The sequence below is a fragment of the Salvelinus fontinalis genome, unplaced genomic scaffold (genome assembly GCF_029448725.1).
Source record: "Salvelinus fontinalis isolate EN_2023a unplaced genomic scaffold, ASM2944872v1 scaffold_0893, whole genome shotgun sequence".
NCBI classification, from domain to species: Eukaryota; Metazoa; Chordata; class Actinopteri; order Salmoniformes; family Salmonidae; genus Salvelinus; species Salvelinus fontinalis.
This window is the reverse complement of record NW_026601102.1, coordinates 2,034-22,124: the sequence shown is the minus strand read 5'-3', so window position 1 is coordinate 22,124 and position 20,091 is coordinate 2,034. Positions and strand designations below refer to the sequence as shown.

Genomic DNA, 20,091 nt, shown 5'->3' with positions numbered 1-20,091 from the left:
CCACCCTGTATAGACTGTACTATAGTCCTCTGTGCAGCTATAGACTGTACTATAGTCCTCTCTGTATAGACTGTACTTTAATCCTCTCTGCAGCTATAGACTGTACTATAGTCCTCCCTGTATAGACTGTACTATAATCCTCTCTGCGGCTATAGACTGTACTATAGTCCTCTCTGTATAGACTGTACTATAATCCTCTCTGCAGCTATAGACTGTACTATAGTCCTCCCTGTATAGACTGTACTATAGTCCTCTGTGCAGCTATAGACTGTACTATAGTCCTCCCTGGAGCGGTACACTGATTTATAGACTATAGTCAGTCTAGAGTAGACTATAGAGTCTATAGAATGTACTATAGAGACTTGACTAGCTGTATACTGAGCTATATATGATAGTCAGTCTAGAGAGATGATATAGACAATACTGGTGTCTGGAGATGTGATCTGGAACCTCCACTGACTGGTAGTTCATCAATCACTCTTACACTTACACACACACACACACACACACACACACACACACACAAATACATTAAACAAACACAATATACAGGCGTAATTGATTCTGATATTTTAATCCAACCATGATTCCCCTCCCAAGACATTTGACCACATCATTATAATGCCAGTTAATAGTTCATTATCCATCACCTTTGGACACACACACACAATTCCTTCATTTAAAAATAGAGCCATAGTCAATGCTGTGTATATAATATATTAACAGGTCTATACTGACTGATTGCCAACAATGGATACATTTTTTAAAACATAAAAAAAAAAAAAAAAAAACAGTGCTGATCTGGGATCAGTTTAGCCACCAGGACTGGGGGACTGGACCTGTATCCACAAAGCTTCTCAGAGCAGCAGTGCTGATCTGGGATCAGTTTAGCCTTTTAGATCATAATGAATCAGATTATATGGACAGGTTGGGACCGGATCCTGGATCAGCACTGCCTTTTAGATCATAATGAATCAGATTATATGGACAGGTTGGGACCTGATCCTGGATCAGCACTCCAAGTCAGATGCTGTGGATAGGGAGACAGATCCCACTACAGTAGGCTACTAAACTACTGTTGTAGTGTATAGAGAGAGAGAGAGAGCAAGAGAGAGAGACTGATAGGGGTACAGGAGGAGACCTCAGGGTGTCTGGGTCTATAGAGGGGTACAGGAGGAGACCTCAGGGTGTCTGGATCTATAGAGGGGTACAGGAGGAGACCTCAGGGTGTCTGGGTCTATAGAGGGGTACAGGAGGAGACCTCAGGGTGTCTGGGTCTATAGAGGGGTACAGGAGGAGACCTCAGGGTGTCTGGGTCTATAGAGGGGTACAGGAGGAGACCTCAGGGTGTCTGGATCTATAGAGGGGTACAGGAGGAGACCTCGGGGTGTCTGGATCTATAGAGGGGTACAGGAGGAGACCTCGGGGTGTCTGGATCTATAGAGGGGTACAGGAGGAGACCTCAGGGTGTCTGGGTCTATGGAGGGGTACAGGAGGAGACCTCAGGGTGTCTGGGTCTATGGAGGGGTACAGGAGGAGACCTCAGGGTGTCTGGGTCTATAGAGGGGTACAGGAGGAGACCTCAGGGTGTCTGGGTCTATAGATGACGTCATAGTGACATGACGCAAGCCTAATTGATGACATCACAATAGGCTAAATATCATCCTATAAGAAGGGTCCTTTTAAACGGGCTCCCAAACTCCGTACCATAGAATTACAATGAATAGAGAAACTATATCCCAATTCAAAGACAATCCAGTGGGTTTTACAGCTATAGGTCTGTTCTACACAAATTCTAACCCTGTACTCTTCAATTTAACCCCTGGGGTACCTCCTCTCCTCACTTCCCTGAATGAGGCGTCTCCATGGCAACACTAGTGTTAGCTAATCCCTCATTATAGAATATAGTTCCCGTTTCCGTGTAGTTCCCAAATCACACGGCACCAAACAGGCCAGATTACAGTAATCTGGGAATAGTGGAGCAGACAGATTAGATTAAGGTCATTAACATCGCACGCACGCACACACGCACGCACGCACGCACGCACGCACGCACACACACACGCACTGTGGAGACCAGGAGTTACACACACCACTCTCTGAACAGAGGGAAAGACAGAGAGCCATTGAAGGACTTTAAAGAATATAGTGAAGGCGGCAGCGTTTTAATAAATCGGTAGTGTTTTTGTTTTCAAGTGCAAATAAGCCTTTCTCTGTCCTGCCCTGCATTCTGTCTTCATGTCACTATCAATCTCACAGTTCCCATTCTGCCGTGTATCTCAATGGTGCCCTATTCCCTATATTAGTCCCCATGGGTCCTGGTCTGAAGTAGTGCACTATATAGGGAATAGGGTGCCATTTGGGAGGCAGGCCTGGTATTATTCAAAATGGTTCTTCGTCCTAACTGATTGAATTAATGACAATACAAAGTGAAGAACAGAGTAAAAGGGAGAGCATTAGTGGAGGAGGCAAAGAGGAGCAGAGGAGTGGCAGGAAGATGTTGAAGGTGATTGGCTGTGTGTGTGTGAGTAACATAACAGTAGTCCAGCCAACTCTCCAGTCCCTCTGTCCTCTTCTTCTCAGACCATGCGTTTCCTCTTGAGAGATTCCAACTGACGAATGGAGAGAGAGGGGGGGGGGGGGTGAGATGGGGATAGAGAGGAGAAGGGGAGTGAGAAGAGACAGGGAGAGAAGGAGTGGAGGTGAGGGAGGATAGGAGTAGAGGTGAGGGAGGATAGGAGTAGAGGTGAGGGAGGATAGGAGTAGAGGTGAGGGAGGATAGGAGTAGAGGTGAGGGAGGAAAGGAGTAGAGGTGAGAGAGGAAAGGAGTAGAGGTGAGGGAGGAAAGGAGTAGAGGTGAGAGAGGAAAGGAGTAGAGGTGAGGGAGGATAGGAGTAGAGGTGAGGGAGGAAAGGAGTAGAGGTGAGGGAGGATAGGAGTAGAGGTGAGGGAGGATAGGAGTAGAGGTGAGGGAGGAAAGGAGTAGAGGTGAGGGAGGAAAGGAGTAGAGGTGAGGTAGGATAGGAGTAGAGGTGAGGGAGGATAGGAGTAGAGGTGAGGGAGGATAGGAGTAGAGGTGAGGTAGGAAAGGAGTGGAGGTGAGGGAGGGAGGATAGGAGTGGAGGTGAGGGAGGAAAGGAGTGGTGAGGAAGGAGAGGCGGTGAGGGAGGAAAGGAGAGGAGGTGAGGGAGGGAGGATAGGAGTGGAGGTGAGGGGGGAAAGGAGTGGAGGTGAGGGAGGAAAGGAGTGGAGGTGAGGGAGGAAAGGAGTGGAGGTGAGGGAGGGAGGATAGGAGTGGAGGTGAGGGAGGAAAGGAGTGGAGGTGAGGGAGGGAGGATAGGAGTGGAGGTGAGGGAGGAAAGGAGTGGTGAGGGAGGAGAGGCGGTGAGGGAGGAAAGGAGAGGAGGTGAGGGAGGGAGGATAGGAGTGGAGGTGAGGGAGGAAAGGAGTGGAGGTGAGGGAGGAAAGGAGTGGAGGTGAAGAAGGAAAGGAGAGGAGGTGAGGGAGGAAAGGAGGTGAGGGAGGAAAGGAGTGGAGGTGAGGGAGGAAAGGAGAGGAGGTGAGGGAGGAAAGGAGTGGAAGATAGGAGTGGAGGTGAGGGAGTGGAGAGGAGGGAGGGAAGGAGTGGAGGTGAGGGAGGAAAGGAGAGGAGGTGAGGGAGGAAAAGAGAGGAGGTGAGGGAGGAAAGGAGAGGAGGTGAGGGAGGAAAGGAGAGGAGGTGAGGGAGGAAAGGAGTGGAGGTGAGGGAGGAAAGGAGTGGAGGTGAGGGAGAAAAAGGAGTGGAGGTGAGGGAGGAAAGGAGGTGAGAAAGGAAAGGAGGTGAGGGAAGAAAGGAGTGGAGAGGAGGGAGGGAAGGAGTGGAGAGGAGGGAGGGAAGGAGATGGGGAGAGAGGAGGGCAAGAGGTATGTGTTAGATACAATTCAAACTAAATTATATTACACATCACATAGTGCTCGTATACACGATGTGGTCCGATGACTACAGGCTGTTTAAACAGGCAGTCCAGTTCTGATCTTTTGACACTAACTGGTCTTTTTGTATTTTTATTTTGACCAGTCAGATCAGATCTTTTGCCAATAATTGGTCAAAAGATCAGAATTGGGCTGCCTGTGTAAACTCAGACAGAGTCAAATATACACTCATATGTACAGATGATTAGGTATATCCATCTAGTACCAAGTCAGACCCCTTTGCCTCCAGAACAGCCTAAATTCTTTGGAGAATGGAATCGTTGCTAACGTAATGTCAGGAAAACATTCCCCACACCATTACACCACCGCCCCCAGTCTGTACCGTTGACACCAGGCAGGATGGGGCCATGGACTCATGCTGCTGATGCCAAATTCCGACTCTGCCATCAGCATGATGCAACAGGAACCAGGATTCATTGAACCAGGCAATGTTTTCCCACTCCTCCGTATTGGTGATGGCGTGCCCACTGGAGACGCTTCTTCTTCTTTATAGCCGATAGGAGTGGAACCCAGTGTGGTCGTCTGCTGTAATAGCCCATCAGTGACAAGGAGGGGCGAATTGTGCGTTCCAAGATGCCGTTCTGCACACCACTGTTGTACTGCGCCGCTATTTGCCTGTTAGCTTGCGCCAGTCTTCCGTTTTCCACCCACAGGACTGCCGCTGACTGGACGTTGTTTGTTTGTCTCATCATTCTCGGTAAACCCTAGACACTGTCGTGTGTGAGAAGCCCGGGAGGTCGGACATTTCTGAGATACTGGAACCGGCGTACCTGGTACCAACAATCAAACCACGCTCAAAGTCTCTTAGGTCACTTGTCTTGGCCATTTTAACGTTCGATGGAACAGTAACTGAATGCCTCAATGCCTGTCTGCCTGCTTTATATAACAAGCCACACTGTCTGTAGGAGCTAACCATGTCGGTGTACCTAACACTGTCTGTAGGAGCTAACCATGTCGGTGTACGAGGTGGTGTACCTAACACTGTCTGTAGGAGCTAACCATGTCTGTGTACGAGGTGGTGTACCTAACACTGTCTGTAGGAGCTAACCATGTCGGTGTACGAGGTGGTGTACCTAACACTGTCTGTAGGAGCTAACCATGTCGGTGTACGAGGTGGTGTACCTAACACTGCCTGTAGGAGCTAACCATGTCGGTGTACGAGGTGGTGTACCTAACACTGTCTGTATATAACAGTGTTTACCTCAGTCTCCACCATCTTCAGCCGTCCTAGAGCGTCCTTAGCAGCATCCTGAATAGGCAGAGGGACAGACACGTTACACACAAACATGCGATAACACACACAACCCTGACCCTTTGCTCACCCTGTTGCCTTGGCTGGAAAACTTCTTCACTGACTCAGCAAGTCCCTGGGCGAAACGCTGCAAAATATTCTCATACTCTACAGACAGACAGAGACAGAGACAGAGACAGACAGAGAGAGAGAGAGAGACAGAGAGAGAGAGAGAGAGAGAGAGAGAGAGACAGAGAGAGAGAGACAGACAGACAGACAGACAGACAGACAGACAGACAGACAGACAGACAGACAGACAGACAGACAGACAGACAGACAGACAGACGGAGAGGGAGAGGGAGAGGGAGAGGGAGAGGGAGAGGGAGAGAGAGAGAGATGGATGAGGGAGATCAGAGAGAGAGAGAGAGAGAGAGACAGAGAGATGGAGGGAGAGAGCGAGAGAGAGGGATGGATGGAGAGCGAGAGAGAGGGATGGATGGAGAGCGAGAGAGAGGGATGGATGGAGATAGAGAGAGGGATGGATGGATGGATGGAGATTAGAGAGAGAGAGGGAAGGAGGGAGAGAGAGAGAGGGATGGATGGAGAGCGAGAGAGAGGGATGGATTGAGAGCGAGAGAGAGGGATGGATGGAGATAGAGAGAGAGGGATGGATGGAGATAGAGAGAGAGGGATGGATGGATGGATGGAGATTAGAGAGAGAGAGGGAAGGAGGGAGAGAGAGAGAAAGAAATATATAGATGAGTATGCTGGTGTTCATATTTCTTTGTGTATGAATATGCTTCTGTAGTGTCACCTGACAGTAGAGTAGCTGGTCTTTCTGCCACTGCAGCCTGTGTGTGTGTGTGTGTGGTGTGTGTGTGTGTGTGTGTGTGTGTGTGTGTGTGTGTGGTGTGTGTGTGTGTGTGTTACCTGACAGTAGAGTAGGGGAGCCTCTCTCTAACTGGGCTTTCTGCCACTGCAGCCTGTGTGTGTGTGTGTGTGTGTGTGTGTGTGTGGTGTGTGTGTGTGTGTGTTACCTGACAGTAGAGTAGGGGAGCCTCTCTCTAACTGGGCTTTCTGCCACTGCAGCCTGTGTGTGTGTGTGTGTGTGTGTGTGTGTTACCTGACAGTAGAGTAGGGGAGCCTCTCTCTAACTGGGCTTTCTGCCACTGCAGCCTGTGTGTGTGTGTGTGTGTGTGTGTGTGTGTGTGTGTGTGTGTGTGTGTGTGTGTGTGTGTGTGTGTGTGTGTGTTACCTGACAGTAGAGTAGGGGAGCCTCTCTCTAACTGGGCTTTCAGCCACTGCAGCCTGTGTGTGTGTGTGTGTGTGTGTGTGTGTGTGTGTGTGTGTGTGTGTGTGTGTGTGTGTGTGTGTGTGTGTGTGTGTGTGTGTGTGTGTGTGTGTGTGTGTGTGTGTGTGTGTGTGTGTGTGTGTGTGTGTGTGTGTGTGTGTGTGTGTGTGTGTGTTACCTGACAGTAGAGTAGGGGAGCCTCTCTCTAACTGGGCTTTCTGCCACTGCAGCCTGTGTGTGTGTGTGTGTGTGTGTGTGTTACCTGACAGTAGAGTAGGGGAGCCTCTCTCTAACTGGGCTTTCTGCCACTGCAGCCTGTGTGTGTGTGTGTGTGTGTGTGTTACCTGACAGTAGAGTAGGGGAGCCTCTCTCTAACTGGGCTTTCTGCCACTGCAGCCTGTGTGTGTGTGTGTGTGTGTGTGTGTGTGTGTGTGTGTGTGTGTGTGTGTGTGTGTGTGTGTGTGTGTGTGTGTGTGTGTGTGTGTGTGTGTGTGTGTGTGTGTGTGTGTGTTACCTGACAGTAGAGTAGGGGAGCCTCTCTCTAACTGGGCTTTCTGCCACTGTAGCCTGTGTGTGACCTCCTTGTGTTGCTGTACCAGGTCAGACGGAGGATCCCGCCTACTCTTCCTATAATCACCAATCTGACGGACACACAGGGTGATTGACATCATCTTAGACCAATCACAGCATAGATTGGCTACCTCCAATTCTGAACAGATCTAGATGAAACGTCCCCACGGAGAGGAGGAGAGGGAAATGAAGGGAAGTATAGAGAAGGAAAACACACCTGTCTCTCCAGTCTCTCCTTGTCGTAGTGCAGCAGACTGAAACTGTGGAGTTTATACTGGGGAGGAGAGTGGCTGGACTGGTTAGACTGCTTGTTCCTCCCATTGTCACTCTTTGGTTTGGAGCGAGGAGAGGGGGCCTGGGGGGGGGGGGGGGGACTTCAGTTAGACTGGTATTAATATAACATGTTAACTCTGACAGAGACTTCAGTTAGACTGGTATTAATATAACATGTTAACTCTGACAGAGACTTCAGTTAGACTGGTATTAATATAACATTTTAACTCTGACAGAGACTTCAGTTAGACTGGTATTAATATAACATGTTAACTCTGACAGAGACTATACCCCTTCTAGTCCTGAACACTCCAAAAGGTAGGTCTCTCTCCCCCTCCCCTCATCCCTCTCTCCCCCTCCTCATCCCTCTCTCCCCCTCCCCTCATCCCTCTCTCCCCCTCCTCATCCCTCTCTCCCCCTCCTCATCCCTCTCTCTCCCTCCCCTCATCCCTCTCTCTCCCTCCCCTCATCCCTCTCTCCATCTCTCTCTCCCCTCACCCATCTCTTTCTCACTCCCCTCATCCCTCTCTCTCCCCCTCCCCTCATCCCTCTCTCCCTCCCCTCATCCCTCTCTCTCTCCCCTCATCCATCTCTTTCTCTCTCCCCTCATCCATCTCTTTCTCACTCCCCTCATCCATCTCTTTCTCACTCCCCTCATCCCTCTCTCTCCCCCTCCCCTCATCCCTCTCTCCCTCTCTCCCCTCATCCCTCTCTCTCCCTCCCCTCATCCCTCTCTCTCTCACTCCCCTCCTCCCTTCCTCTCTCCCCTCATCCCTCCCTCTCTCCCCTCATCCCTCTCTCCCCCTCCCCTCATCCCTCTCTCTCCCTCCCCTCATCCCTCTCTCCCCCTCCCCTCATCCCTCTCTCCCCCTCCCCTCATCCCTCTCCCCCTACCCCTCTCTCCTCTCACCTGTTGTTGTCTCTCTCTGTCGGGGGTGGTGATTGGTACAGGGTCTAGGACCAGCCATTTCTCTGTGGTGATCTGAAGCTGTGCTCCTCCCAGCGGCTCCCGAATCTTTACCCTCACCTCCAGCTTACCCCCCGTAGCCTTACGACCATCCAACACCTAGCACAACACAGTTAGACAGACAGAGAGAGAGACACAGAGAGAGGGGGGGAGACAGAGAGAGGGGGGAGAGAGGGGGGGGAGACAGAGAGAGAGACAGAGAGAGAGACAGAGAGATAAGAGACAGGCAGGCAGAGAGATGTCTATGTAAATATGTGTGTGTGTGTGTGTGTGTGTGTACAGTATCTCTGTGTTAAAAGTGTGTGTGTGTTAAAAGTGTGTGTGCGTGTCAAAATTGCTTTTACCTCTATAATCTGTCTGATGTCACATTGGTTCTCCAGTGAGTCCAGCTTCAGCTGAGCGTTCCCCAACACTTTGTCCCCCTTGAACAGACCCCTACACACACACACACAAACATTAATATCCCCAAAGGTCTATTGAAGCACCGGTGCGTCAAACTAAGTGACATAATAGAAAAATATCCATCATAATCTGTCAATTTAAGATAGAGATTTGTTTTCTATTTAATTGGATGCGTCTCAATCCACCTATGGCGGCCGTCTGCATCGGCGGTGGAAGGTGACCGAGCTACAGAGGTGTTTGTCAGACCATGAGACATCAGCGGTGGAAGGTGACCGAGCTACAGAGGTGTTTGTCAGACCATGAGACATCGGCGGTGGAAGGTGACCGAGCTACAGAGGTGTTTGTCAGACCATGAGACATCAGCGGTGGAAGGTGACCGAGCTACAGAGGTGTTTGTCAGACCATGAGACATCAGCGGTGGAAGGTGACCGAGCTACAGAGGTGTTTGTCAGACCATGAGACATCGGCGGTGGAAGGTGACCGAGCTACAGAGGTGTTTGTCAGACCATGAGACATCGGCGGTGGAAGCTGACTGAGCTACAGAGGTGTTTGTCAGACCATGAGACATCGGCGGTGGAAGGTGACTGAGCTACAGAGGTGTTTGTCAGACCATGAGACATCGGCGGTGGAAGGTGACTGAGCTACAGAGGTGTTTGTCAGACCATTTCCAGCTACAATAGTCATTAACACAGACCTCAATCTGCATGTATTAACCAGGTCTGGTGTGTGTCTGTGGATCTCACCCCTTGTGGATGATGTCAAACTTGATGCCTTTGGCCTGGACGACCCTCTTGAAGCCTCTGTGTTGACGGTTGATGTTCAGGTTAAACTGCTCTTTAAACTCTGGACTGTTGCTGTTCTTCACTGTACTGGTCTTGTCCCGCTGGGCCTCTTCCTGCGCACACACACACACACACACACACACACACACACACACACACAGAATATTTGAGTGGATCTAAGTGGAAATGTGTGCATGCAAAATGGTTGTGTGTGTATGCGTGTGTGTGTGTGTGTGTGTGTGTGCGTGTGATTGTGTATTGAGTGTGAGTCTTACCGCACTAGGAAAAGGAAACTCAAAGCGCACACTGGTGTCCAGATCACCGGCAGAGACTCCTGAGAAGAGGGGGATGAGAAGAGAGAGATCAGAAGAAGGAGATTAGAAGAGAGGGCGATTCAGGAGAGAGGGGGGACTCAGGAGGGGGGATTCATGAGAGATGGGGATTCAGGAGAGAGGGGGATTCAGAAGAGAGAGGGATTCAGAAGAGAGAGGGGGATCAAGAAGAGAGAGGGGGGATTCAGGAGAGGGGGGGATCAAGAAGAGAGAGGGGGGATTCAGGAGAGAGAGGGGGATTCAGGAGAGATAGGGATTCAGGAGAGAGAGGGGGGATTCAGGAGAGAGAGGGGGGATTTCAGGAGAGAGAGGGGGGATTCAGGAGAGAGAGGGGGGATTTCAGGAGAGAGAGGGGGGATTCAGGAGAGAGAGGGGGGATTTCAGGAGAGAGAGGGGGGATTCAGGAGAGAGAGGGGTGATTCAGGAGAAAGAGGGGTGATTCAGGAGAGAGGGGGGATTCAGGAGAGAGGGGGATCAAGAAGAGAGAGGGGGGATTCAGGAGAGATAGGGATTCAGGAGAGAGAGGGGATTCAGGAGAGTGAGGGGGGATTCAGGAGAGAGAGGGGGGATTCAGGAGAGAGAGGGGGGATTCAGGAGAGAGAGGGGGGATTCAGGAGAGAGAGGGGGGATTCAGGAGAGAGAGGGGGGATTCAGGAGAGAGGGGGGGGGATCAGTAGAGAGGAGTCAGAAGGAGGCATATAAAGTTCAAAACAACACACCTGAGGGAGCAGGTAGATTGATGCCCTTCACGATGTACAGCGTCATCTCATTGGCTGTCAGGTCAGGATACATTCTACAACAGACAGAGAAGACAGATTACTTTCCTCCTGCTTTGTATATATGTGTATGTGTGTGTAAGAGATTTATTTTTATACGAATGTTAATTGTATGGCATTGTGGTATTAATATGGTAGTAACAGTATAGTACTTGACAGTGTTGAAGGTCCTCAGTGTGATATTAATATGGTAGTAACAGTATAGTACTTGACAGTGTTGAAGGTCCTCAGTGTGATATTAATATGTTAGTAACAGTATAGTACTTGACAGTGTTGAAGGTCCTCTCCTCAGTGTGATATTAATATGGTAGTAACAGTATAGTACTTGACAGTGTTGAAGGTCCTCAGTGTGATATTAATATGGTAGTAACAGTATAGTATTTGACAGTGTTGAAGGTCCTCAGTGTGATATTAATATGTTAGTAACAGTATAGTACTTGACAGTGTTGAAGGTCCTCAGTGTGGTATTAATATGGTAGTAACAGTATAGTACTTGACAGTGTTGAAGGTCCTCAGTGTGATATTAATATGTTAGTAACAGTATAGTACTTGACAGTGTTGAAGGTCTTCAGTGTGATATTAATATGGTAGTAACAGTATAGTACTTGACAGTGTTGAAGGTCCTCTTCTCAGTGTGATATTAATATGTTAGTAACAGTTTAGTACTTGACAGTGTTGAAGGTCCTCTCCTCAGTGTGATATTAATATGGTAGTAACAGTATAGTACTTGACAGTGTTGAAGGTCCTCAGTGTGATATTAATATGTTAGTAACAGTATAGTACTTGACAGTGTTGAAGGTCCTCAGTGTGGCATTAATATGGTAGTAACAGTATAGTACTTGACAGTGTTGAAGGTCTTCTCCTCAGTGTGATATTAATATGGTAGTAACAGTATAGTACTTGACAGTGTTGAAGGTCCTCAGTGTGATATTAATATGGTAGTAACAGTATAGTACTTGACAGTGTTGAAAATCCTCTCCTCAGTGTGATATTAATATGGTAGTAACAGTATAGTATTTGACAGTGTTGAAGGTCCTCAGTGTGGTATTAATATGTTAGTAACAGTATAGTACTTGACAGTGTTGAAGGTCCTCAGTGTGATATTAATATGTTAGTAACAGTATAGTACTTGACAGTGTTGAAGGTCCTCTCCTCAGTGTGATATTAATATGGTAGTAACAGTATAGTACTTGACAGTGTTGAAGGTCCTCTCCTCAGTGTGATATTAATATGGTAGTAACAGTATAGTACTTGACAGTGTTGAAGGTCCTCAGTGTGATATTAGTATGGTAGTAACAGTATAGTACTTGACAGTGTTGAAGGCCCTCAGTGTGATATTATTATGGTAGTAACAGTATAGTACTTGACAGTGTTGAAAGTCCTCTCCTCAGTGTGATATTAATATGTTAGTAACAGTATAGTACTTGACAGTGTTGAAGGTCCTCAGTGTGGTATTAATATGTTAGTAACAGTATAGTACTTGACAGTGTTGAAGGTCCTCTCCTCAGTGTGGTATTTGGGGACAGGTTGGCCCTTGGCGTGGGCCGTCTTCAACACCTCAATGTTCTGCATACACTCCTCTGCCAGCTTCTCAAACCTGACAACAGCAACACACACGCACATTACACACACACAGTACACACAGGGTTCACACACACCAAATGGGGGTAGATGTTGTCATTGGCGGGGTTGAATGTCTATTTCACCAGCCACGTTGGCGGGTGGTCACACAGAGCATTTGGGAACTGTTTTTTTCATCCAAAACCCACATGTAGAAGAAGTTGGTGGAATTGACAAGGCTACTGACGTGTGACTTTGTCTTCGTGTTTCTTGGCCAGTTAAAATGTTTTGTTCACACGCCAGGTTGTTTTTCATTGTTGGTTTGAGTTTGCTGAAACTGTCCGCTGCTAGGAAGACGTCGCAGTCTGAGATGTTTTTCCCGTCACAGACAAGCCAGTGCCATGGTTACCGTGGTAACGGCCCGTCCCTTAAAAGGACCGGCTGACAATTTCTGTCTCGCCTAATGATTGTGCTTGATCGAGCACGGATCACTTCAAAAAACGTATTCATCAGCTTTTTTGCCACTTTCTTATCATTAAAACACTCAAATACTTGAAATTGTTCTCCTAGATTTATTTGTGTGCTTCTACATTTCTACTTAGAAACAGATGATGTACTCCTTGTAAAACACATCAGTGTAGAGCCTGAACTACATATTAAATAACCCATATCACGCAGCATTTTGTGGCAGGGCAGGCACCTGTTGATGTTCAGTTGTAGAACTGTTTATCTGTTTTTACAATAGTATCTAAATGATTTATTTTAACATACATTGGTTAAAAGACGCAGGTTACAAAAATGAAATGGAATTAAGAAATATACCACATTACTTCTTACTGGTGATTAATTTATTGTTTTAAAACATTACAAAACATGCTCATCTGTTACTATTTTTGGGGTGTAATTATGGAGCAAAAAATATTATGGCTGATAAAAAAAATCTTTGGCTGTGGCTGGTGGAACAAAACGTTACATTTCCCACCCTGATTCACACGGTACACACACAGTGAAGATGGCATTTCCCTAAATTCAATGCATCTTCACTTATATTTGTTACATGTGTGTTACAGTAGTTGGGCCCATATTGTATCTTACTCTTCAAACATGCCATGGTGTATGTGCATCATCAACTTCACACTCAACAGTTTCAAGTGTTTGTCTGTCAATTTGAGTGTGTTCAGGTGTGTTGACCACACCTACTAATTGACCAAAACCCTATTTGGCCACGCCCACGAAATGGCCACACCCACAGAATGGCCACGCCTACAGAATGGCCACGCCTACAAAACGGCCACGCCTGATCCTAATTATTGTGTGTCTCTTTACCGAGTGTTTCTGAACCGTGTGGGAGGAACGAGGTAGATCTATACATACCGTGTGGGAGGAACGAGGTAGATCTATACATACCGTGTGGGAGGAACGAGGTAGATCTATACATACCGTGTGGGAGGAACGAGGTAGATCTATACATACTGTGTGGGAGGAACGAGGTAGATCTATACATACTGTGTGGTGTGCAGGTCCGGTCTGTTTTTGAATCTCTTTTTAAACACATCTGTTTTATAATAAATATGTATTGACCTGACTTTTATCAGTCCGGTAATTCTTTGAACCTCTTAATGTGCTCTGTGTACTAACGTACGCTCGTGCACACTTACACTCGTGCACACTTACACTCGTGCACACTTACACTCGTGCACACTTACACTCGTGCACACTCACACTCGCACACAATTGTTGCCACTAACCTGGAGGTCTCGGCCACGCTTCCCATGTGAGTGAACTGCTGGGAGTAACCCAGACATTTCTGTAGAGAGAAACACATCATGTGTTATTAATGTACTATCAACATGTTAGGAGTCTATTATAACGTGTTGTACTGACACACACACACACACACACACACACACATATAAAAAAATATATATAAAAATAAAATCTATACAGTATTTAAAATATATATACATACATACACATACACAGTACCAGTCAACAGTTTGGACACACCTAGTCATTCCATGTTTTTCTTTATTTTGACCTTTTTCTACATTGTAGAATAATAGTGAAGACATCAAAACTATGAAATACAACATATGGAATCATGTAGTAACCAAAAAAAGTGTTAAACAAATCAAAATCAATTTTATATATGATGACAGCTTGGAATGAGTAGCTGTCATAAGTTTTGACTGGTACTGTATGTATGTATGTATGTATGTATGTATGTATGTATGTATGTATGTATGTACGTACAAGGGTTCAATGAGGCATTTATTGTTGGTGAGGTGCTATATAAATATATTGTTTTAAATATATGCTGAAGGGGTTGGCTGTTTAATAAGTTGTCTTAACAGTGTTAATAAGCATGTCATAAGAGTTGTAATAACCTGGTGCTGCTGTCGGAGGAGCTCCATGAGGCTGCTGTATTGCTCTGAGGAGCGAGGAGAGGAACGAGACCGAGCCAGAGAGTAGTCCTCCTCACTGACTGGAGCGCTGGGAACCTGTGGGAGGAAACGGAAAGGGGAAACCTAGTCAGTCGTACAACGGAACGCTTTCAACCAAAAATGTGTCTTCCGTATTTAACCTAACCCCTCTGAATCAGAGAGAGGAGATGGGGAGATGAGAGGGGGGGAGAGGAGACAGGGGAGAGAGAGACAGATGGATAAATCAATGAGAGAGACAGGAAGAGAGGATGAGGACGAGAGAGAGAGAGGAGTGAGAGATAGGAAGGGGAGTAAGGAGGGGGAGAGAAAGATGGAGGAAGCTGAATGTGTGTGTGTGGGGTGGGGGGGGTAAGTGTGTGTGTTTGTGTGGCAGGGGGGGTAAGTGTGTGTGAAATTATATCAAAGGATGAATTTAACACATAACAAATATGTAGACACACCGACACAAAAAGAGAGTGAGAAAGAGAGGTGTGTAGTAGAGGAGGAAAATTAAGTGGAAATAGAGAGATGTGAAAAGTCAACAGCAGGAGATCACACACACACACACACACACACACACACACACACACACACACACACACACACACACACACACACACACACACACACAGGTGTCTTGGTCTCCCCCTGTCCTCTCCATCTGTTCCTGGCTCCTCTCCTGCAGTCTCAATGTTCCTCCCCCCCCCCCCCCCCCCCCCCCTGTCTCCTTCCCCCTCCCTCCCTCCCTCCTTCCCCCTCCCTCCCTCCCTGTCTCCCTCCTTCCTTCCTTAACCTTGACACACACAGTCCTTCTCGTGTTGCATAATAAAAAAACTTTCCCCAAAACTCTCGTTGAAGATTTCCTGCTGTATTATTCCCTGCAGAGTCCTGGAGAAGATGTGAATGTGACAAGTAACCCTCCAGCAGCCCAAACACACACCTTGGTGATGTCTACAGGCAGGCCTCCCTTGGTGGCGCTGATCATCTGGTCTAGTCCTTTAGCGTGTCGGAGATGGACCGCCGCTCCCTGCATGTCCTTCATCTGTTTAGAACGCAGCGCCGCCCGGACGAACGCCTGCCGCCGCAGCAACAGGAAGTCCAACTGCTGCTGGGCTGCACCACAGGAAGAGACGCCACAGGTGGGAGGGGGGTACGTGTGTGTGTGTGTGTGTGTGTGTGTGTGTGTGTGTGTGTGTGTGTGTGTGTGTGTGTGTGTGTGTGTGTGTGTGTAGGGAGACATCAGAGTGGCTAATGTAGAGGTGTCAATGGGAGAATGAATTTGTTCATGTCAAGGGATGAATTTAACACATCTATGAATATGTGCACACGCACACACACACACACACACACACACACCTTTAAGCCCCAGTCTGGAGCCCTGTGTTGTGTTGCCTCCAGAACCTGGTGTGGGAGGGGCCGGGGCTTTGCCTTTCTGGACTGGAGCTCCCACTGCAGGCTGGAGGGGCGGAGAGAGAGAGTTAAGTGAACGGAAGTTAAATATTGTAAACATGAACATAGTATCCATATTTTCCCACTTTCCAGAACAATCTTGAGCGTCAAGAAATCTCATGACATCATGTGTGTTAGGGTCATAGGTCATGGTGGTTACCTTGGCCAATTCCCCTGTTTCGTCCTCGTCCTCTGCGTCTGCGTCCTGATTGGCTAGTTTCATGGCCGTCTCCAGGACGCCCATGAAGTTCTGCTGGCTGCTCTCTGTGCCCTGCAGCGGAGGACAGCCTGGCCCACAGTACATAGTAAACACAGAGAACAAAAACATGCTACGGCATACACGCTAAAAACACGCTACGGAGTACACGCTAAAAACACGCTACGGAGTACACGCTAAAAACACGCTATGGCATACACGCTAAAAACATGCTATGGCGTACACGCTAAAAAACATGATGCTAGCAAGGGCCAGCCTGAGAGGAACAAAGTATATAAATTAAAAACTCTTGTACAACGAATCCATCATATAAACAAACACGGTACAGACTGAACACATACTAGGCTCAAACACCTATTATAGAGGTCACGTGTGGCTCAGTGGGTAGAGCATGGCAGCTGCAACGCCTGGGTTGGATTCCACACGGGGAATAAGAGCATCTGCTAAATGACAGAAATGTACATGATGGAGGCTGCAGCTAAAGGTTACCTGGTGGTACAGGAAGATCAGCCAGGTTGACTGGTCGTCCAGCCTTATGAGACCTGATGGCATCCTGGTATTGCTGTTACACACACACACACACACACACACACACACACAGAACATTAGTACGACATATCCAAGCAGGTATACATTACAGTGTGTGTGTGAGGCGTTTCTGCTGTTAAAAGCATGGAACTTTTGGAGTTCTTTCTCATTCTTTGTGTGTGTGTGTGTGTGTGTGTGAACCACCAGTCATTTCTTTGATGTGTGTGTGAACTACCAGTCATTTCTTTCATGTGTGTGTGAACTACCAGTCATTTCTTTGATGTGTGTGTGTGCACCTTGACGATGCGCTGGTGCATGCGTGCCTTGCGGTCGTCTCCTTTGCTCCTGGCCCCCTCTGCTGCAGCTTTGTATCTGTCCATCCTCTGTTGTAACGCTTCCCCTACACTGCCTGGGGCTGGGAGGGCTGTCACACACACACACACACACACACACACACACACACACATCTCCACTGAGCGACCTGGCACAAAATGGCTGCCGTGCATCAACCAGATGGGAGCTACACATCGGTGATGGAGGAGGTGATTTCCCCCTTTAGAAAGGCCCTTTATACATCCAATGCATCATTATTATTAATAGTATGTGTGTTACCGGAGTCGGCCACCGGGGGAGCTGCAGGGAGAGCAGCAGGGGAGGGTCTGGAGGAAGACTGGGGAGGAGGAGGAGCTGAACGCTCTACCACTGCATCTCCTGAGGAGAGAGAGAGAGAGAGGGAGGGATGAGAAGAAAGAGGAGTTATACCGTATGGGGGGAGTTGAGATCCGATGTTTAGGGGTCAGGGTGGAATGTACAAAGCGTCTCAGAGTAGGAGTCCTGATCTAGGATCAGGTTCCCCATGAAATCTTTTTCATTGTGATCTAAAAGGGAAAACTGATCCCAGATCAGCACTCTCTCAGAGACTGAGACACTATAAATACAGACCCTGGTCTTCTAGTCTCTAACGGGTCTTTAGGGATGAGACTGAGACACTATGAATACAGACCCTGGTCTTCTAGTCTCTAGCAGGTCTTTAGGGATGAGACTGAGACACTATGAATACAGACCCTGGTCTTCTAGTCTCTAGCAGGTCTTTAGGGATGAGACTGAGACACTATGAATACAGACCCTGGTCTTCTAGTCTCTAGCAGGTCTTTAGGGATGAGACTGAGACACTATAAATACAGACCCTGGTCTTCTAGTCTCTAGCAGGTCTTTAGGGATGAGACAGACACTATGAATACAGACCCTGGTCTTCTAGTCTCGAAAAGGTCTTTAGGGATGAGACTGAGACACTATAAATACAGACCCTGGTCTCCTAGTCTCTAACAGGTCTTTAGGGATGAGACTGAGACACTATGAATACAGACCCTGGTCTTCTAGTCTCGAAAAGGTCTTTAGGGATGAGACTGAGACACTATGAATACAGATCCTGGTCTTCTAGTCTCTAGCAGGTCTTTAGGGATGAGACTGAGACACTATGAATACAGACCCTGGTCTTCTAGTCTCTAGCAGGTCTTTAGGGATGAGACTGAGACACTATGAATACAGACCCTGGTCTTCTAGTCTCTAGCAGGTCTTTAGGGATGAGACTGAGACACTATGAATACAGATCCTGGTCTTCTAGTCTCTAGCAGGTCTTTAGGGATGAGACTGAGACACTATGAATACAGATCCTGGTCTTCTAGTCTCTAGCAGGTCTTTAGGGATGAGACTGAGGAATTATAAATACAGATCATGGTCTTCTAGTCTCTAACAGGTCTTTAGGGATGAGTTCCAAATGGCACCCTATAGGCCCTGGTCAAAAGTAGTGCACTATATAGGGAGTCGGGTAACCTTGAGACTCATATCTCCCTCAATAGCTTTAAGCACCAGCTGTCATAGCAGCTCACAGATCACTGCACATAGCCAATCTGTAAATAGCCCATCCAACTACCTCATCACCATTTGTTACTTATTTTATTTATTTTTGCTCCTTTGCACCCCAGTACACTCATCTTCTGCACATCTATCACCCCAGTGTTTAATTTGCCATACTGTAATAATTTCGACACTATGGCCTATTTATTGCCTCACCCCCTTATCCTACCTCCTTTTCACACACTGTATATAGACTTTCTCTATTGTATTATTGACTGTATGTTTGTTGATTCCATGTGTAACTCTGTGTTGTTGTTTGTGTTGCACTGCTTTGCTTTATCTTGGCCAGGTCGCAGTTGTAAATGACAACCTGGTTAAATAAAGGTGAAATATATATTTTTTTAAATACAATTGATTTAGGACTCAGGTGTAGTAAGCCAAGCGCACCTGGAGGGGGAGGTAGAGAGCTGAGGTCCACTGGTTCCCCTCTGTCCAACGCCTCTATTACTGGGTCTAGTTTCTGTACAAGGAGAGGAGAGGGAGAGGTGGTGAAGAGGTGGTGAGGGAGAGGAGAGGGAGAGGAGGGTGGGTAAAAAAAGGGGGAGGAGGTAAAGGGGTGGTGGAGAGGGAGAGGAGGTGAAGGGGTGGTGGAGAGGGAGAGGAGGGTGAAGTGGGAGAGGAGGGGAAGAGGTGGTGGAGAGGGAGAGGAGGGTGAAGTGGGAGAGGAGGTGAAGAGGTGGTGGAGAGGGAGAGGAGGGTGAAGTGGGAGAGGAGGTGAAGAGGTGGTGGAGAGGGAGAGGAGGTGAAGAGGTGGTGGAGAGGGAGAGGAGGGTGAAGTGGGAGAGGAGGTGAAGAGGTGGTGAAGTGGGAGAGGAGGTGAAGAGGTGGTGGAGAGGGAGAGGAGGTGAAGAGGGGGTGGAGAGGGAGAGGAGGTGAAGAGGGGGTGGAGAGGGAGAGGAGGTGTAGTCAGGTGGGTGTGTTCCTGTACATTGCCGACATGCCAGAACTCACAATGGCTGGATAGGTCACAGGAGGTTGGTGGCACCTTAATTGGGGAGGACGGGCTCATGGTAATGGCTGAAGTGGAACGGTATCAAATACAAACACATGGTTTCCAGGTGTTCGATGCCATTCCATTAGGTCCGTTCCGGCCATTATTATGAGCCGTCCTCCCCTCAGCAGCCTCCACTGGGATAGGTGTTGAACATATCAGCCAACCACATCATGTGATACAGCAACTTGATGTCAGACTGAGCAGTCGATGATGTGGCACGCAGCTATTGGTTGATGCAATGCAACAGCTGGCACCTAGTCAGACAGGAACACCACCTTGTTCCCTTTTACAACACCACATTCCTGAAGACAATAATGGACTTGTTACTCCGTACATTTTCCCCGACTCCCAAAAGTACTTGTTACACTTTGAATGCTTAGCAGGACCGGAAAATGGTCCAATTCACA

At 47.8% G+C, this 20,091-nt stretch overlaps 1 protein-coding gene across 1 annotated transcript; it reads right to left on the bottom strand.

Annotated features, from left to right (window-relative positions):
* Positions 1-558: 558 nt before the first annotated feature.
* Positions 559-19,714, bottom strand: LOC129847605 (coiled-coil and C2 domain-containing protein 1A-like). The gene is made up of 20 exons (XM_055915356.1): positions 19,078-19,714; positions 17,386-17,484; positions 17,070-17,197; positions 16,735-16,807; positions 16,189-16,316; positions 15,936-16,035; positions 15,520-15,692; positions 14,544-14,657; positions 13,905-13,963; positions 12,077-12,193; positions 10,540-10,613; positions 9,764-9,822; positions 9,450-9,601; positions 8,649-8,739; positions 8,248-8,403; positions 7,282-7,419; positions 7,009-7,135; positions 5,295-5,371; positions 5,174-5,221; positions 559-2,612 (listed from the first exon to the last, which is right to left on the bottom strand). The coding sequence occupies exons 1-20, from the start codon at positions 19,697-19,699 to the stop codon at positions 2,580-2,582; spliced, it is 2,568 nt and encodes an 855-aa protein (XP_055771331.1). The 5' UTR covers positions 19,700-19,714; the 3' UTR covers positions 559-2,579.
* Between the last annotated feature and the right edge of the window lie 377 nt (positions 19,715-20,091).

Bases quoted from the DNA above. Each gene is read 5' to 3' on its own strand.
- LOC129847605 (XM_055915356.1), bottom strand. From the start codon at position 19,699: ATGAGCCCGTCCTCCCCAATTAAGGTGCCACCAACCTCCTGTGACCTA. The intron at 17,485-19,077 runs GTGCGCTTGGCT...CTCTCTCCTCAG, and splicing joins CTCTCTACCTCCCCCTCCAG to GAGATGCAGTGGTAGAGCGT. The intron at 16,036-16,188 runs GTAACCACCATG...CCGCCCCTCCAG, and splicing joins AAACAGGGGAATTGGCCAAG to CCTGCAGTGGGAGCTCCAGT.